The 20420-nt window shown below is 46.2% G+C and overlaps 1 protein-coding gene across 2 annotated transcripts in view; it reads right to left on the minus strand.

Annotated features, from left to right (window-relative positions):
* Window positions 1-20420, minus strand: part of OSBP2 (oxysterol binding protein 2) — a 191020-nt gene that overhangs the window by 167496 nt on the left and 3104 nt on the right. The window contains exon 1 of one of the 2 annotated variants that reach the window (XM_053206343.1): window positions 8018-8764. The exons of the other annotated variant lie outside the window; for it this stretch is intronic. Within the exon in view, the coding sequence (XP_053062318.1) occupies window positions 8018-8694 (677 nt within the window). The 5' untranslated portion in view covers window positions 8695-8764. Of the gene's footprint in view, window positions 1-8017; window positions 8765-20420 lie in introns of those variants that run through there. 2 annotated transcript variants of the gene reach the window in all.

Consider the following 20420-nt stretch of genomic DNA (forward strand, 5'->3'; position numbering starts at 1 on the left):
ATTGTTAAATCAGCCTTCAATGCACAGAGCTGTGGCTGAGCATGTGATGAGGTGTCAAGAGGAGTGAAGCTTAGTGATCAGAACTCTTAAAAACGGAAACAGACGCAGGAAATAGTCCCATATAAAAGAAAAAAAAAAAAAACATACAACACCCAGCATGACCCTGAAACTCACTGACAGTTTGCTTCATGTGTGTGATTATGAAAGGAACCTCTTAAAGCCACATCTCCGCGTGGTGACACCTGGTATGTGTGATTCACCACACATCAAGCTGCCAATTTCAATCTTGTTCAGGGTGTTTCTTACCATCTCCTACTCCTTGTATGTGAGTTTACAGTATAGTGTACTTCTCTCCCCCTAGGACAAGCAGACATTGATCCTAGTTAAGGAAACTCACACCCTTTTCACAGACCTGTCTTTCTTTGCTGACATAGTCTATGAACTATACCCCAGAAGACTACAGAGGCATGAAAGCTGCATGCTTGGAAACCCAACTTCCTGGGAGCTCCCCCACAACACTGTGTCTGAACTGCTGGCCTTTTACTTAATGGCCAGGATGGGTATGGATTCCCCTCCTCCCCTTCCTCCTCCACCCAGTGGTTTGATGGTGGTATGCATGTCTATCTCCCACACTGCCTTATAGATCATTGGCCCTCAATAAAAGATACAACCAGAGCTGGTGTATGCTTACTGTTGCAAATGTTCCAGACTGCTCATCAGGCCCCAATCTTGGATTAACAGACCTTCCCGAAGAAGGCACAAGGGTCAGTAGCAGCTGAAGAACTCACACCAGACATTCCATCAAAGGCACAAAAGTACTTGCAGAGGAAGTCCATGTAGCAAGTGTACCCTAGACATATGCAAAATCCAGGTCACTAAAGGGTACTGGGGAAGGTCTAGATTACAAAAGTGTCTTTGAAACGATAAAGGGACAACCAAATGACCAGAACTCCATAGAGAAGGCCCTCAGACATACAGAGCAGCAGGCCACACCCATACCCTGCACGACTGGCACATGCTTTCTCTGATAGAAAATAAGAAGCCACTCTGCCACTCAAAGCCAAAGGTAAGCACTTACTCTCCTTGAACCAGAGCAAGTGTTGGCCCTTACCCCTGCCTGACATCACTGAAGTCTGCAAGGAGGAAGGAAGTCAGAGCTGTGCGGAAAAGAATTAACACGGCTGGCCTGAGACCACTTACCCTTTGAAAGGCCTGCACCTGAGATTTGCCCTTGGCCGGCATCTGGGAACCTGGATTTGGGGAAGTCTCCCCCCATTCACTAACTGCTAAAGGTGGCTCATTGTGCCTAAACTACTTGTACAAAACTGTGGTCTCTGCTGAATACCTTCTTTCCTTCTGGGAGTCTGGACTTTGGGTATATGCCAGGCAGAGGGTACCCATGTGGTCAGCCCCCAGTAAAAACCATGGCCACTGAGTCTCTAATGAGTTTCTCTGGCTGACAACATTTCACATTTCATTGCTGGAGGTATTGAGCATGTTCTGTGTGACTCCACTGGGAAAGGACTCTCAGAAGCTTGCACCTGGTTTCCCCAGACTTCACCCCATGCCTTCTCCTTCCTCTTGCTGATGGTGCTTTGCCCCCTTTCACTGTAATAAAGCATAGCTGTAAGCACAAATAGATGCTGAGTCGTAGGAGTCCTCCTAGCTCCTTATGTAACCTGGAGTTAGTCAACACAAGACCACACTAGGGGTCTCCCCAATGTGAGGTGATAGAGTTCGTGAGCTGTCCCTGGTGCTGTCCATGAGCTCCTACTTTTTGTTCCAAATAATAGAACAGCACTCCTGGTCTGCACTCCTCACTGAAACCATGAGCTGGAAATCCCTCTGATATCTGCGGAGAATCCCACAGATGTGAGGGCCTATTACCTGATTGGTTCTAACATTTTGGGGTGGGAGCCTCACCTCTGATCCATGGCCTGCTTCCCACAGGGTCTTACACATGGAGCGTGTGCAAAGCAAACCGTCTGGTGAACATGAAACTAGTTTTGAAGGAGCGATAAAATCACAAAAAGCCCTTTTAATAGCTTTATATTTGCTCCCCATTCCTCCAACTTTATGAAGTGACAAATCGTCTTAGGTATATAGAGACCATATGCACAAACACTTGTAACCCTATGGGAATACAAATGAGGAACACAGGTTACTGTTTCATTGAAAAGCCTATTTCAACACATTCAAATCTGTCAACATAATATATCCAGATAATCTCTATTTTATAACTATAGCTTTTCTGGCATGCCAGGCTTAAGCCAGTAATCTCCCACTTATCATCCAAATCTCCTTCCAGCAAACAAGTTTTTAAAACTGAAAACAAATTAAGAAAATCCAAGTTTGGCACTAACATACTTGGCTTTCTGAAATCTCATAAAATTGCAGGCAATTCTCATTCATTCACTTACTCATCCATTCAGATTAACCAAGCTACTGAGAACATACCAGCAGCAAAGCACCCTGCTAGGCTCTATGCAGAATACAAAGATGCTGCACTTGGCCATGATGTTCCTTTGCTGCAAAGCTATCTGCAGAGATGCCTACAGGCACACTGTGTGTATGTGGCACCCAGAGAAGGAAGACATGGCCCTTGGATCAGTCAGGGGCCACTGTGGGCATTTCAAACAGGAGAAAACCAATGCAGGGATGTATGAACACAAGGGATGGAACTGTTGAAAAAGAATCCTGGAGAAGACAAGGCAACTCCAGGGCCACTGGGTGGGGATGAGCTGTCCAGAGCAGAATTTGGAAGCTGGGACACCAGTGAAGCAGAAGGCAGACCTGAACCACAATGTGGCACTAGGAACGGAGAGGAGGGACTAGAGGAGAAAGACAGGCAGAGCTCACAATTCCATCTGATGTCGGAATAGGGAGGGAGGAGGCAGCAAGCATGACTCAGAGGTTTGCAGCTATTCATAGAAAGAAAAGTTAGCAGGAGGAGCAGGCTTGGTGGGGAAAATTACAATTCGTGTCACCAGACCTTGCTAAGAATGTTGGTGTGTACCGTGCTTCTCCAAAGTATGCTACCAGTCCACTCATGACCTTTTTGCCACACCCTTATGCTAAATGTGAAGAAAATAGACTTCAAACAAATGTGGACACATTAGCAACCAACGCATTTCTTCTCAGCTTCCTAACGGTCTCACGGTATGAAACACTGAATGATATTTTAAAGCCGAATCCAATATGGTAAGGCCACCATCTTCTAGGTTAGAGACCCCAGTGGCTTAACCTGCACACCTGCACTCTTAACTTCACGTTTTTCAGGGACATTTTGCAACTTTCCCATATCTGTCCTATGAGTATTACCTAAAGTGACACTGAGGACACTACTATTTCCTGGCACCCAGTCTCTGTGACAGTGGCTTTTGAGAGATGGCCTCGCTGGAAGAATGAGTGCACGATCCATCCTAGAGGCAAAGATGTCTTGGTGTGCCATCTTCTCTCACCTGGCCACAACCCCACAATGGGCCCAGCTCACCAAATGTTCAATGGTCTTCCTCACCAAAAGGCTTTCAAATTTTACTCTCACTTGACTGAAGCCTTCTTTCTTACAGACCCAGACTAATTTCTTTGAGGCCTCCCTTGCTAACTGCCTTAGCCATTCCTACCTGCACAGATCAGCCTGAACAACAAATAAATTAAAACAAATGCTCCTGTTTGAAATCATTTCCTGGGAAACAAATGTCATTTATAGTGTCACTGAATAAGCAACTGGTATAAACAAAGCTGAATTTTGCTTAACCAAATCAATTTTGTCATTAATGTTGATAAAGCAATATGCATGAAATGGTCTTTCCCTAAAGACTTGCTGAAGACGACACCTTTGAAAATTCCACATCATTTATGAATTTTTCCTTAATGTCATGTAATCACATGTTCTCTGTGAGATGAGAGAACTAGGGATACATGGGAACCAACAACCAAAAAAAAAAAAAAAAAACTGAGCGCAAACCATATTCTCTTTGTTTGTATCCAAACAGATATGTGATTAAGAATGCCAGCAATGGAGGGGCACCTGTGTGACTCAGTCAGTTAAGCTTCCAACTCTGAATTTTGGCTCAGGTCATGATCTCACAGTTTGTGAGTCCGAGCCCCACATCTCCACTGTCAGTGCAAAGCCTGCTTGGGAGTCTCTCTCTCTCTCTCTCTCTCTCTCTCTCTCACTGCCCCTCCCCTGCTTGTGCTCTCTCTCTTTCAAAATAAATAAACAAACAAACAAACAAACAAACAAACTTTAAAAAAAAAAGAATGCTAGCAATGGAATAAGAACCGTAACTCCTGTATTTATTTATATTCCTAGCACATTGTTGGAAAGAAGTAAATACCTGCCAACAATTCCTGATACTTCCCAGAAATTGTTTTTACACGTGACAATATTTACAGTATTTTTTTAATCCTGATAACATGACTGTTACCAAGCCCAGCTGTTGGCACTATGCACTTTCTCTCACTATGTACCTAGAATAAGCTTAGGTGATCAAATGAGCTTCTCAAGCAAAATCCAGGACAGAAGTACCTGAAGAAGTCACACTTAATAGAGAAATTCTAATCCAAACCTCCACTGACTTTACATTAAGGTAAAAATAATGAGGAATTCAGGCCAAAATGACAAGATACCATAGTATGCCTATTTGATTGGTAAAAATCAATGCTGATGATACCAAGTGTTGCAAAGAATACAAATCCACAAAATCTATTAACTGCCAGTGGGAGTCTAAATTGATACAACCGCTTTGGCTAACAGTTTGGGCATTATATAAGGGGAATTTTCACATTCCTACAACCTGGCAATTTCACCCAAGAGAAACCCCTGCATGTGTACTAGAATTATCATGGTCACCCATCAACAGGAAAATGCATAAATGAAAGTGGCACACTCACATCCTGGACTGTTATACAGCAGTCAAAATGAGTCCCCCCTCTCCAAATCATATATTGTACAATACTCTTTTTATTAAGTTAAAAATGGCTGAAATGAAAAATATGGGGCTTTTAAACTGTACATAAAGGAGATAAAACTAAATAAGGAGGAAAAAAAGAGGATAGTGAGCAAAATTTGGGATGGTGGCTACCCTGGAGGGAGGGAGGCTGGAGGATGGGATTAGGAGAGAGAGCACAAGAAATGTGTGCCCACATTTTCACTGAAGACATTTCTCCAAACACCAGGCTTCACTTAGTTAAAAAATAATAATAAAATAAAATCAGAGTGGTCTTTCCAAAAGGGAAGCTTGTGAGAGAAATGGCTCTGATTCCTTCTCCACCCGGGTGCATCAGCCCAACAGGTTAAACCTGGCTCTACCTGGCCCCTAAGGAAGAGAGATCATGAACAAAAATTCTCTCACCCTGTCTGCAGCCCACAAGCTTGTATCTTGCCTCTCTTCTAGCCATACACACACTTAGAGAACTACTGAGAGCCGGGGTTCCAGGGAGGGTGAGGAGAGAACACACATGAGCAGGCACAGACAGAGCCCTGGGTAACCCACCCCACTGCTGTCAGCACCGTGAGCGACAGGCCTACAGGGCACTCAATCCTTGACCACAGCAGGCAGGATGGCAGGATTCAGATCAGAAGCAGGGACAGGAGAGCAGTGAGGTGTCAAACATCTGAACTGCTGAGAAGCACGAGGAGGGCCAGACCAAAGGGTCTTCCAGAGGGCAGAAGAGAAGTGCCAGGAAGAAGTGGCAATTTTGGCTCCGCTTCAGAAGGGCCTTTTCTGTACTGGGAGACTTACCCATCTCCAGTGGCACCCCGTACAAGTGGGCACCTCTGGGTAAGCCACTGAAGTTTGTTCATTTGGCTTCAGTTTCTCTTCCTATAAAATGGGAATGAGGACATATTCATGGAAAGGCTCACATGGGACTAAATGATGGCACAGGGCTGTACAAATGTCAGGAATCATTCACTCCACCCGGACAAGTCAAATAACTATTCTGCCCATCTTGCAGTCTAGAAATGTCCAAAAGCAAAACTACAGAGCCAGACTATGCAAGGACACACACAAGAAACTTGTTCCCTCCCCCTCCACCCCACAAACCAGTATCTGTCCCCACAACCTTATCAGCAAGCAATAAGAATTTTTCTTGTTACCCAAAGAATCTGCACATTTAAGATAACCTTGAAATGCCAACTGTCTACACACAGTTATTTTTAAGAAAAGAAAATGAGACATCTTTGCCCTTTCAACTAGAATAAAACAAAACAAAAGTGAATGCAATCAGGTTTTACTTCCACTAGAACTGGGGGACCCCATATTCATAAACATTACCTTGATCCCTATAGGTTAGTAATACCTGGTAAATACAGATGATTCAACAATGCTAATTCAGAGATGCGTGGGCATCCGGACACACATCTGGGACAGGCACAGACCATGGAGTACTAAAGGCCCAGGTCAGAATCTCTCTCCATTGCCTATTGGGCCAGTGACTCCTGACAAGCTACATCCTCCTGTCAAACCTCAGAACCCCTCATTTGTACAACAGTGTGGTGGTGAGGATGATGTGAATGTAACGTAAAACTGTGTGGTCTATAGCTGACAATGACACATTTATAACAAATCACTGATGATCCCTATCATTGCATGTCTTGGTGAAGTGTTTATACACCTGACAGAGAATGATTAGTGGGATAAAACACCATTTGGAAAAGGTCCTCTTTTCATTTGGTTGCCTAACTCTAAGAACACTGTTCTGTGTGATCCGGATGGCACAGCTGAGTGAGCTTAGCGGCACCAAGACATCACATGAGAAAAGCACATGAAAAGTGTCAGCTTTCTCTCTTTTCAGGAATTAACAACAGTGATCCCCATTTTGGAGTGGGAGCCATCACTTAAGTCCAGTGGAGCTCTTGAATTCTCAGGGGCATCATAGACTGAAACATCCTCTAGAAGCTGTGTCCCAAGAAAGCTGGAGAAGGTCATATAAATCCTATAGTGAGTGACCTGAAGGCATACTGCTTGGCCAAGTGAAGTGACCAAGGTGACCTGAGTTTCAGCAAACAGCAAGGCAGTGCCCTTCTGTTTGCAATGACAATGGAGCAGTTCTTCTCAGACCATGGTCCAGAGCAGCAGCATCTGGGAACTTGGGAGAAATGCCAAATCTCAGGTCCTCCTAGACTCACTGCCTCAGAAACACAGCAGAGGGGCAAGTACTTTGTGGCCCTTCTGGGAATTCCGCTGATGGCTCAGGTTTGAGGACCAATGGCATAGAGTGATCTAAGACCTCGATGTTGAAATTAACCATCCCCAGGAAATACACTAAGGCAATAGCCAGTAAGAAAGGAGAGAAAGCCTTCAGTATCTTTCCCCCTTTCATCCATTTCAGTGGGCAGTGTTAGCTATCTCACTACCTGATTTCAATTTTGAAACCCATGCTGCTTGAAACCCAGCAGGACACTTCTGGTTCTCCACAGAACGCTAAGATGGGCCCTTAAAATGCAGACACTGTGTCTGATGCATCTGTGAGTCTGCTGTGCCCCTCCCAAGGCCTGGCAACCAGGGGTGTCAGGAAAAGTGGGAAATAAACTAAGTGACCAACTAAGGGGGGAACAAACAGTCCCAAGTACTGTGGGTTCCAAGGTACTGAACAAGGTGACTGTCCCCCTCAGTCCTTAACTGAGGACTTAGGTCCTGAACCAGAATCAAAGACTTTGGGGGAACTGACTCTGATTGGCTGCCTGAGGTTCCACAGTTACCAAGACCAGAGGGGCCTGGAGGCCCCAGATCACTCTCTCCCTCCATGTCCCCACTCACTCCTTTAACCCAAGCTTGTCAGAGGTCCTGTCAGAGGAGGTGGAGGTGGGAGGCGGGGGGGCTCCCCCATTACAGGTCAGGGCCCCCAGCCTTTAGAGGTTGGCCAGAGATATTATTTCTCCTGCTAGGGGCTTGTTCCCAAACATCCCTAGGCTAGTGGCAGTGTCCTCCAACCCTAGACGCCCTCTGTCACCATCACTGTAGCATCACCACCCTCCAACGTCAGATGCCCCAACTTGGCACATTCCTACCTGTAGTAAGACAGCAGGCCGTTGCTGAGCACGAACCAGCGCCGCTGGTAGCCTTTCAGGTAGTTGGTCCACTTGAGCAGCCAGCCCTTGAAGCTGTCCAGAGGCAGTAAAGCCATGGGCGCAGTGGAGGTCGTGTCAGTCCCTGACATTGGAACCCCAAGAGGCGTCCTCCCCTGTCCAGGTCGCCCAAGGGGTAGCGGCTTTGACGCCGGCAGCGACCCGGACTCGGGTTTGGTCCAGGGCACGCTCCCCGCTACTGGCCCGAGTGCCGGTAGCTGCTCTGGCGAGGTCTTGGGGAAGGGTCCAGCCCCTACACTTGAGCCCAACTCTTGCCAGGGCCCTGACCCCCGCCCCAATCCCAGCAGCAGTTCCGTTCCCGGTCTGGACTCTGGCCTTGGGTCGGACGTCTTCTCAGACGCAGGCTCCAGTCTTGGCACCGGCTCAGAAACTGGCTCCGACACCTGTTGTGACACAGGGTGCCGCTCAGGCTTCGGCACTGGCTGGGGCTGAGGCTTGGGCTGGGGCTTGGGCTCCGGCCCGGGGCCAGGCGTGGAAGCGCTCATGCTCGGCGCCGCCGTGTGGCAGGACAGGCAGGGGACAACCGTGAACAGCGACGAGAGTCCGCGGGAGCGGCCGCCACAGCCGCCGCCTCGGCACAGAGCGGCCGCTTTCCCCATAGAGCCCGCCGACCGGAGCGCGGCCGAGTCGCTGGGAGGGGGAAGCCGGAGGCAGAGGCCGGGGGCGGGGCCGGGGGCGCCGTCACGAGCGCGCGGCACGGGGCGGGAGCACGCGCAGGTCCCTTCGCGGCCCCGTGCGCCCCGTGCTGCCTGCGCCAGCTGACTGTTGTCCTCCCCGCGCTCAGCGGGCCAGACTTGGACCCTTGTCCCTCTCTCGCGTCGCCAGCGCCTGGCTCAGGTCTGGCCCTGGGAAGGCTCTCTGGAAACACCTGTGGCGCTAGAGCTTGGCGACGGGCGACGCGGAAGGGACCGCGCGCTTCAGGCCACCATCCCTGCCTGCGCCCCAACCCGTGCCAGGCGCTGGGGGAACAATGATGAATGCGGAGCCCGCCGGCTTCCAGCGCAGCTCTGCCTGCCGCGCCCAGCGCCGGCGTTCCCTGTCAGGGGTGGGTTCGCTCCCCAAAACCCAGGAAAGCGGGGGTGGGGCGGTGCGGAGAGCAGGTGGTGCCGTGCTCAAAAACCGTGAAATGCGCCCGAAGCACCGGGACCCAGCCGGATGATGCTAAAAGCTGAGGAGGACACCCACCGCCCCCAACGGGAGCCATTACCTATCTGTGGGTCCTTACCCCCCGCCCCCGACTAGCCGACGATCTCTCTCAATGGCCGAAGCCACTGCCGCCTCCGCCTCCTGAGCAAGCTGGCCTCTAGTTCAAGGCCAGCAGGGCACTTCGCTGCAAGTGGCGACATAGTTCAGGCTCTCTAAAGAATAGAGAGTTTTTGTAAACTGAGCGTTTTAAGTATATATATAAAGGAACATCTAAAAGCAGAGTTCTTAACTTGGACCTCCTGGATATCCTGGGTAATCTTGGCTGGCTGGCTGCGAAGCTTCTGCGATAGGCTGCAGAGTTTTATGTATCTGTGCGTTTTCTAGGGAGATGGACCACGGTTTTCATGAGATTCCTAAAGGAGTCTGTGATACCAGAAAAGTTAAATATCACTGATTTTTTAATGTTTATTAATTTTTGAGAGAGCACACGGGGGTGTGCTCTCTTAATCTATTAATTATTAGTATTAATATTATATATTATATAATATTAATCTATTTAATCTATTAATAAAATAATAAATTTTATTAATTTTTGGTGGGGGTGGGGCAGAGAGAGGGAGAGAGAGAATCCAAGCAGGCTCTGCACTGTTAGCAGAGCCTGACCTCACCAATGGTAAGATCATGACTGGAGTTGGATGCTTAACCGAATGAACCACCCAGGCGCCCCTAAATAATACTGATTTTTTAAAAATTTTTAATGTTTATTTTTGAGAGAGAGAGAGACAGAGTGCAAGCAAGGGAGGGGCAGAGAGAAAGAGAGAGGGAGACACAGAATCTGAAGCAGGCTCCAAGCTCAGAACTGTCAGCGCAGAGCCCAGTGTGGGGCTAGAACTCACAAACTGTGAGATCATGACCTGAGCCAAAGTCAGATGCTTAACGGACTGAGCCACCCAAGTGCCCCAATAATACTGATATTAAAGGGAAAGGTTCATGGCTACCACAAATAATGGGAAATACAAATGGAAATGTTAGATTTGCAACTCCTACCCAGACCCTTCCATCTCTAGACCTCTGTGCAGGCTCCCCTCTGTTCATCCTAATGTGTCTTACCTTCCCTTTGCCCAGTTCTTTCTTGATCTTTGCTTGTGATAAGACTGCCTGTGCAGGGACCACCCTCCTACATGAAGTGATAGACTGAGCAGAGCAAGTTGGAAAGTCCTAGAAAAGGGTGGTGTAGGCACTGCCCAAACAGAACTCCTTGCCATCTTTGCTGGTGACTCTGGGACCTGCCCTTGAATAGTGATCTTACCTGCAGATTTTTGTGGGCTCTGGAGTGCAGACACCTGCTTCTCTTGATGTATCAGCTAAATACAAAGATGGCCCTCAAACTTCAGTGTGTGGAGTCAAGGAAAAGTGGTTGCCTCTGAGAACTGGGCAATTGGGGAATGGAGCTGGGGTGTTTGCTTTTTTCATTTATATCCTTTGAACCTTTTGAATGTTTTAACTGTGTGTGTTTCACATATTCAAAAAATAATAATTGTTTCAGCTCATCCCAAGGAAGCTTATTAGAAATTCAGTTTTCCATCCCCATCTCCCTGGGATTCTGAGTCAGTAGATCTGGAATGGAATCCAAGAGTGTGCATTTTAATGAACTCCCCAGGGGTTTCTGAAGTGGGTGGATCATTGACCACACTTTGATGGACAGTGATGTGGAGGGAAATCTTGGGCTTTGTGCGTCAGATCCACTACAGAAATCCCAGCCAGCCACTACCTAGCTATGGGAACTTCAGCCACCTCACTTAGCTTCCTCTTGCTCATCTGTAAAATGAGGATAATAATCCCTACCTCACTGGCTGAGAGTAATAAAATCATGTCTGTAAAGCACACTTGGCATAGTAGGTGTTTAGTAAGTATTTTCTAGCTATTTAACTAGAGGGTGCTCTGTGAAATGTATTAAACAGAAGCCAGAGCAGGAAGAGATGAGACCAAGGTTAATAAGCTTGGAAAATAGCCACAACGATAGGAAAAGCTCAGTGCCTGCTATGTATGTGCCAGATGTGTTTGCAACCCCAAGGAAGGAAGCCAACTATTAAAAGTTTAATGATCTGTTTTGACTACTTCAATAAATGGATGATAGGATCTAAGTCACCCGCCAGAGTGAGTGAAGAAGGTGTCACAGAAAGGGCAAGGTTTGGGGGGTGGGGCGCCTGGGTGGCTCAGTCGGTTAAGCATCCGACTTTGGCTCAAGTCATGATCTCACTGTTCATGGGTTCGAGCCCCATATCGGGTTCTATGCTGACAGCTCAGAGCCTGGAGCCTGCTTCAGATTCTGTGTCTCCCTCTCTGCTCCTCCCCCACTCGCCCTCTGTCTCTCAAAAATGAATAAACATTAAATTTTTTTTAAAAAAAGAAAGGTCAAGGCTTGCACTGAGTCAGAGGGGCAGGAAGTGGAAGGGCATTTAAGACAAAGGAATCAGTGTGCACAAAGTCCCAAATCAGGAGAGAAGACCTTGTCTGGGAGATGACAAAGAGCTCAGCATATTTGAAAAAGCTGGAAAGGAGATAAAACAGGGAGCTAAGCTAGATGGGCACCATACAATCAGGAATACCCTATATCATACAGAAAGTGGGCCTCCTGGGCACTGGAGTCTCCTGGGAGATTTTTTTTACATTTAAAGTGCCAGATTCCACCTAATGGAGAAATGGCTGTCTCCAAGTCTGGGGCAGGAAATATGCGAGATGAGCCTGCTTGAGATATTTTGTCATGCCAGAAAGTATAAGAGGCTAGTCAAGACCACTGTGTGTCAAAAGGACTCAGATGCCATCTTTAAAGGGACTACCACAGGCCAAAGACAGGACAACTTGAGCATCCAAAAGAATAATGATTACAATGGGTCAAAACACCAAATATATAAAGATCCAGAAGTTAGGCCCACAAGTTCCTAAAGTTACAAAAAAAACAAAAACAAAAACAAAAACTTATAGGTTGCTTTTGGTGACCAGCACCAATTCATTTTTCTGAAAACTGAAAATAAAGAGAAAGAATTAAGTCTGTATCCTTCCTTTCTTATGCAAACCCTATCTCATAGTAACCAAAGAGTTTATGAGGGAAAAATCTTTATAGACGTATTAGCTAATGAATGCAGAAGGAATAATAAAATTAGTGGCGCCTAGGTGGCTCAATCGGTTAAGTGTCCGACTTCAGCTCAGGTCATGATCTCATGGTTCATGGGTTCGAGCCCCACGTTGGGCTCTATGCTGACAGCTCACAGCCTGGAGCCTGCTTTGGATTCTGTGTCTCCCTCTGTCTCTGGCCCTCCTCTGTTCACGCTCTGTCTCTCAAAAATAAATGTTTAAAAAATAAAATAAAATTTAGAAGAAAACATCATCTTTTGGCAACCCCAAATGAAATAATGGATCCAGGCAATGATCATCAAAGCTTCCTAGTGATGGGGTATATGGGCAACTTCATAAAGACTGATCAGGCTGTTGTCAGCTGAATCTACAGATCGATCTCACATCACTGAAAGTGAAACCACAGGATATTATGTGCTTCTGGATATGACGCAGTAGGAAACTCATAGCACCACCTATGAAGTATTTTTACTTCTCCCTCCTTTTCCCTCCAAAAGAAACCTCTAAACCTGAAACTAATCAAGCTTCTAGCTTGATCAATACAAAAGAAATGCAGAGGACAGAGGAACATGCTAAATGACCCAAGGAGTCAATCAGTCAAATTCATAAAATAGGAAAATCTAATCAGCAAAACTAAAGGGCAACCGATGGAATGGGAGAAGATATTTGCAAATGACATATCAGATAAATGGTTAGTATCCAAAATCTATGAAGAACTTATCAAACTCAACACCCAAAAACCAAATAATCCAGTGAAGAAATGGGAAAAAGACATGAATAGACACTTTTCCAAAGAAGACATCCAGATGGCCAACAGACACATGAAAAAAAAATGCTCAACATCACTCATCATCAAGGAAATGCAAATTAAAACCATAAAATAAGAAAATCTATATTCAAATGACCTATTCAATAAATACATGGCCTAGGAAAAAAGATGGGAAAAGGAAAATGTTATCAATTTTAAAGACTTAAGAGACATATCAACCAGATGCAGTATATGAACCTTGTTTGGGTCTTGATTCAAACAAACCAACTGTAAAAAATATATTTCCGGAACAGTTGGGTAATATTGAACAAAGAGTGGGTTTTAAGAAATATTAAGAAATTGTTAATTTTGCTATATGTGTTATAATGGTATTGATTTTTTAAAAGGATTTATCTATAGAGATACATTCTGATGTATTTATGAGTGAAATTATATGATATTTGGATTTACTTTAAAATAATACAGTTTTAGGGGCACCTGATTGGCTCAGCCAATTAAGCATCCCAACTTTTCTTAGGTCATGATCTCATAGTCTGTGAGTTCGAGCCCCATGTTGGGTTCTGTGCTGACAGCTTGGAGCCTGGAGCCTACTTCGGATTCTGTGTCTCCCTCTCTTTCTGCCCCTCCCCTGCTTGCACTCTGTCTCTCTCTCCCTGTGCGTCTCTCTCTCAAAGATAAATAAACATTTAAAAAATTACACAAAAAAATAATACAGCTTTAAAAAGAATGAGGTGGGTGGGGAGCAGATGAAAAAAGAATGGCCAGATGTTGACAGTGTTGAAGTTGGGTACACAGGCATACATTATATTGTTTTCTCTGTTTTTGTGTAGGTTTGAAAATTACCACAAAACTGCTTTTGTTTTACAAATGTTGGGCCTTTTACAGAACTCACCTCCTACCTTTCCAACAACTCTGTAAGTTCCCCTATGTTTACATAATAGGAAATTGAGGTTCACAGAGCTAAAGGCCTGCCCCCAGTCACACTATGGGCAAATGGGAAGCCAAGATTCAAACAGAAGGTTTTCTATCCACAAAGCCTGTCCACCTGTGCCAGAATAGAGACTCCAGACACCTGCCTCCCACCCCCAAAAGAAGCCTTCCCTGACTGTCCCTGAGGACCTTAGGAACAGGAAAATACTAAGAGTGACAGTCAGTGAAGGCCCTTGTGAGCCGAAAGACCCTGGGATAGCTGATCCAACCTCATGCAACAGAGCTGGTCACAGCCACCACTTACACCTGAGGTCAGCTCAAGGTCACATTGCTAACTGGATAAGAACTAGGCCTTTCAGTTCCCATTGGTCTTTGTTCAAAATCCAGACAGATTCTCCTATAGGCTTGTAGGCACAGATGTCGACAGTAGTTTGTGCCTCATTTTCCCCAGGAAAAGATATGCATGAGCTGAGAGGGAGGCAGGACGGCAGGTAGCTAAGAGCACAAGTTTGGAAGGAAGGCCTCTGTTCAAATCCCAGGTTAGCCACTTTCTGGCTGTATGCCCATTAGTGAGTACCTCGTAAAATGAGTTGGTGTGGGTTTCTTCTGCTATTACACAATTAGGTCTGTTGTACCTCTGGCCCTTTTGCTAAATGAGAGTAGCTGGCTGGAAGCCCTGTGTGAGGGAGAATCACAGATAGCAGAGTCAGGAGGCTTCTATTCTGTGGTGCCAACATCCACACTGCAAGCTCTAGGTGACTAGTAAAAAAATTTTTTTTTAATATTTTATCATTTTTTTGAGAGCAAATATGAGCGGTCAGTGTGTGTGTGTGTGTGTGTGTGTGTTGACAGAGAGAATCCTAAGCAGGCTCCACACTGTCAGTGCAGAGCCAGATGTGGGGTTCAATCCCATGGACTGGGAGATCATGACCTAAGCCGAAATTAAAAGTCAGTTGCTTAACCGACTGAGCCAACCAGGAGCCCCTGACCTGAGATATTTAATTCAATTTCTTTAGAGAAGAGCCATACTGTTTTCTGCCTGGGAGAAATGTTACCTGCACTTTGGAAACTTGAGTATAGAGAAGGGTAGGACAGTAGGTTGGAGTGGTTATCCAACCCCCTCTCCATTCCCATCCACCCCAGGTTGTGTATGAGTTTATTATATACTGAGTAGATACAAAAGAATATTATAAACTATGTGTAGGACATACAAATAACAGTACAAGTGACACCCATGAGCTTACTAACTAGCTTAAGGAATAAAATGTCCTATTTTAGTTCACTTTTCTCCCTCCTCCCTTCTTCCATAACCTGTTGACTTTGAGCCCAAAGCCTCCATGGATTTTTTTCAAGCCAACTGACTCCTGTCTCCTCTTTAGTTGGCTAAGAGAATATTCTCGACTGCTACTTCCACCTGATTCATTCATCAAGAGCTCTCATCCTCTTCCACATTCCAAGCACCTGTTGAAATTTCTCATTCATCAGTTATCCATCTTTAAAACTGAAACGCCCCAACATGGCCTCACCAAGCCCCCTTAACTGTTTTCTTTATCTCCGACAGAATTTGTCACCTTCTAAATGATTTCTTTGGTTTATTTATGTCTCTTCTTATTAGAATATAAGCTCCAGGATGGCAGAAATTTTTATCAGATTTATTTCACTGCTCTACCATCAAGGCCTAGAAGAAGACTTTTCATATAATATGACTTCAATGAATACCTGTTAAATGAAGTCTTCTTTCTAGTTCTCTTTGCTGTTGAGTGTTTAGTACTTTTAGAATTTACTATACTTCTTTTTCACTGGAGTCTCAAGAAAGATGGGAAACCAACATGGGTGCTACTAGTGCCTCCTGAACTAGAAGTCTCAAAGTCAGTGGTTCTTAATGTGTGTGTGTGTGGGGGGGGGGGGGATTGAGGACCCTTATAAGATTTTGATGAAACCTACAGAATCTATAAATCAGCATTTACATCTAAAATTTTACATATAGTTTATGAAGACCATGAACTTCATCTTAAGGACCTGTGCTCTTAGAACATTTCTGGAAAGATGCGTAGAAACTGTTAACTTGGTTGTCCCAGAGAGGAGGAAGTGGGGAGTTCTCATTTCATTATGTACCCTGTACATTTCAATTTTGTATAAAGTGTAAGTTTAAAGTTGTAGAAACTAGTTAAATATTTTAAAGGAACCTATGTTCTGGCACTTAGGGGTGATCACAAACTCACATGTCTTCAGGGGCCAGGGAGGTAAACGCACTTGGCCAATGGTGGTGGTTGGGGCTGTTGCTAATCAGAACTTGGATATCCCACTCAAAGTGCTTAACTTTCACAGCACGGAAAACATGGTGTTGATCAAACTCGATATCCCCACTGTCAGCCCTCAGAGGACTATTGGTTAGCAATCTCTGTTTTGCCCTCTGCTTAGAGTGATAGAAATCCTAGGTTGTGTTTGAAAACCTTTCTGGGTAGTCAAAGAATCCTCAGTGCTAGCGTATGCAGAATCTCTGAAGCGGTAGAAGGAAAAAGAAAATAGAAAACCTCTTGGAAATGACCTGGGAGCTCCAGAGAAAATGGTGGTGCATGATACAAATTTTACAAAGGGGTAGCCAAGTCTCCCTTTTGCCTATTTGTCCAACCCCTACCTAGTGGGGCCTCCCAGTCCCATTAGAGAACAAAGGGAGGATGGTAGACAATGACAACACCAGGTATGAGAGACAGATGGGGTAGGTCTGGGTCCAGGAAGGAGAGCTAACCTCAGGGCAGGCTTCATGAAGGTGGACCAGGAGTCAGGCCCTGAAGGGTCTGGGCTTAATATCAAGTGGAGAGGTGGGAGGGCTGTATTCCTAGCAGAGTAAACAGTAGGATCAAAGGTTCCAGGTAGAAAATCAAGAGGCCTCTTTGGAGAAGAGAATTCATGAGGTTTGGCTCATGGGAAGAAACACAGGAAATAAGCTTGGAAAGCTAGGTTCCACAGGATTAGGTGCTCCTGGTCCTCTAATTTACATTTGGAATGAAGCTAAGGAACTGTTTTTTCCCCTGTGACCACTTCATCCTGCAGAGCCTGTGTACTTGGCCCCATAGAACCACCAGAGGAAGGCTTGGTTGGGGTCCCCCAGTGACTGACCACTGCTCCATGACCAGGTTCCCCCAGGTAGTCATTGACTTACAGAGGCTCTGAGGCCCTGAATGGGTTATAGATGTATCTCAGTCCATCCTTTTCCTCCTGAGCAATTAACTAAAATTCAGGGAAGAGAGAAGTCCATCAAGACCCAGAGATGGGATGTATGTTGCCCAGGGTCTCAGAGCAAATTGAGGGGCTCACTCTCCTCTTTTTTCCTCAGGCTGTCTCTTAAAAATAAAAAAGCTTATTTATTTATTTTGAGAGAGAGAGAAAGAGAGAAAGCATGTGCACAAGCAGGGGAGGGGCAGAGAGAAAGGGAGAGAATCCCAAGCAGGCTCCTCACCATCAACATGCTGCCTGACACGGGGCTCGATCCCACAAACTATGAGATCATGACCTGAGCTTAACCAACTGAGCCACCTAGGCGCCCCGCACCAGGCTGCCTCTTGAGGTTTACATGTCAACTCCAAGTACATCTCAACGATCGCCACCACAATCCTCTTCATATTTACCCCATGAGGTGCCAGGCCTCATGCCATGTTCCTGATGTGAGCATTATCTCACTGAGTTCTAAGAACAAGCCTATAATGTAGATACCACAATTATTCCCATTATCAGATGAGGAACTAAAGCTCCGAATGGGGGGGGGGGGGTGGAGGGTAAAATAGCTTTCTCCTGAGAGATAGAGCTGAGATTCCGATTCAGAGTCATCCAACTACAGAGCCCATGTACATCAGATGAATGAAACCTCACTGTGGCAGTGAAGAATGAGGACACATGAATCCTCAAGGCTTGTGGGCAGCATTTCCAGTGGCTAAAGGGTTAAACAGGGCAAGTGCAGCCCCAATAGTTCTTCCTGTAGAACCCAAAGGAGGTACCAGCCACCAACAGCCAGGATTTTCATCTGATTCATTTTCCCCCACTAGGGACTATTCAAATGTAACCTCCATGAGGGCAAAGGATTTGAGCCAGCCAGCAGCTGAGAGATCTAATGTGAATAATGGAGGGCAGGAGGGCATGTGCACTTGAATGACAGTGACTTGGTGACAGAACCTTTAAAATGCTCCCAGATGAGCAGAGTGGCTAAAGTAATCTCATTAGGAATTATTCTGCCAAGTGATAAATAACATTAGTAAAGCAAAGTTCAGCCTGAATTATCATTTGGGATAAACCTGGATTAGCTAAGAGCAGGAGTTTCTCCCATCCATTCAAATGCAGTTATTTATGGGGCATTATGTGTGCAAAGCCCTTTGCCACATCTCAGGAGCTGAGAACTGGAAGGAAGTGCAGGTATCAGCCACCAGGTTGCAGGTGGGAAAGCTAAAGCCCAGAGAAAGCTTACTTGAGAAGGTAGGGAGCCCCAGGCCTGCTTCTAGCTCTGCCTCCTCAGCCCTCACAGCTGGGCAGAATTCCAAAGTCATCAGCTGGACCAGGCTCTGTACTACAATACCCAAAGTAACACTTCTCAATTCAACAAGGGGCTGGACTGGGATAGGTCCCCACCTCTCTGTGCTACGGGTCCCCAGGAATTGAATGACTTGGCCTCCCTCCCAGACCCCAGCACACAAGCTCCTGCCTTCCAGCAGATCCTGACTGAGCTCACAACTGTCTGCTGACCCCTTGTGGTCACTGTGGGATCTGTCCTGGCCCAGTAGCCTGGGCCTTGGTTGCTCCTCTGGGACATTCTGGCCTAGTAACCTCACTTCTCAAGGCGCTTTCCCACCACTTACCTTGTGGGGTCCTCCCTACAATCCCAGGAGGCTAGGAGAGCCAGGATCCCCACTCCCACTTTACAAATGAGTGGCAGCATCCTGCAATCCAGTCCTAAATCCACCATGAATTCCTTACTTAACCTTGACAAATCAGTTCCCCTCTCCCTGCCTCACTTACCCACCAGTAAAATAAGAGAAGTGACCCGCACCAGGCAGCCCTAAGGTTTTTTGAGCCCCACAAACTCCCAGAGTGGAGAGGTGACTTGCCCACCCAAGGTCAGAGTGAAGCCAGGCAGAAGCACTCCCAGCCAGCAGGCCACCCCACTTCTCCCCACTGATCAGGAAAACTGAGAGGCATCACAGCAAACAAGAAAATGAGTTAATCCACATTTGTGTTCTCATTATGTGCTGAAGGGCCACATGGATAGTTGAGTGGATGGATGGATGGATGGAGGAATGGATGGATGGATGGATGGACGGACTACTGGGGTGGATATGTAAGAATTCTGGGTTCACTCTGAGCTGCAGCTGTAGCAGCCAGCTGCCTCCCCCTGCTCCCTGACAAGCTGCGGCTATAATTCTAGCTGTCTAGCCCCTTGGCAGCCCACATTCCCCTGCTGGGGTTCCAAAGCCACTGCCCCAGTCTGACAGCCTGGAGCTGGGACCCGCCATGAGGGGATTGAGTCTTCATTTAAGACTTCCTCCCCACCATGTCACTGACCACCGTGGCCAACAGCAGTAGCCAGGAAGAAAGTCAGCGGCCAAGGCCATGAATAGGCCCACAACATGGGTATCCCTCACAGAGCAATTTCTGCAGCCAACAATGGCTGGAATTGGGTTCGGTGCTGACAGTGAGGTTGAGGATCACCAGAGTGACTGGATGGTATGGAAAGAGTGTGCCCTATGCATTTCATGGGCTGGATCAAACCTACTGACTCTGAGCAAGTTCCTTAGCCTCTCTGTGCCTTGGTTTTCTCACCTGCGAAATGGACATCATACCTGACAACTATTGTGAGGATTGAATCAGGTAAAATATGAAATGCCTTGCATGAAACAGGTGCTCAGTAAATAGAAGCTCCCTCCTTTTGTTCCAGGTCATGGAGAAATTCTGGAAGGAAAACAAGGTCCACTGTGCACCCAGTACATTTTATACACTGGGAATTTTTTCCAAGTACTCTAAAGTAGTAACATGCATGTGGTGATAGAGGAGGAGGGAATGAAATGTATTTTCAGCAAGAATTAAAGGTGTGCTGAAACAGACTCGATCCCTTTCAAAGAGATTATATTCATCTGTGCCCTGCCCTCAGCATAGCTCCTCAGACGCAAAAGATATCCCACAGAGATTTCCTGAGGGTGAAACTGGGAACATGTCTTCACAGCCAGTGGGCAGTAGGTGGGACTCCTGTGCCCTACTTCATCTCGCTCATCTCTATCTCCCTAGCCCAGCCTAACTCTCCTTAAACAGCCTATCCATCCCAGGATCACTGACAAGGTCTTCTTAGCCACCTGGCAGAAG

Source organism: Acinonyx jubatus, chromosome D3 (genome assembly GCF_027475565.1).
Source record: "Acinonyx jubatus isolate Ajub_Pintada_27869175 chromosome D3, VMU_Ajub_asm_v1.0, whole genome shotgun sequence".
NCBI classification, from domain to species: domain Eukaryota; kingdom Metazoa; phylum Chordata; class Mammalia; order Carnivora; family Felidae; genus Acinonyx; species Acinonyx jubatus.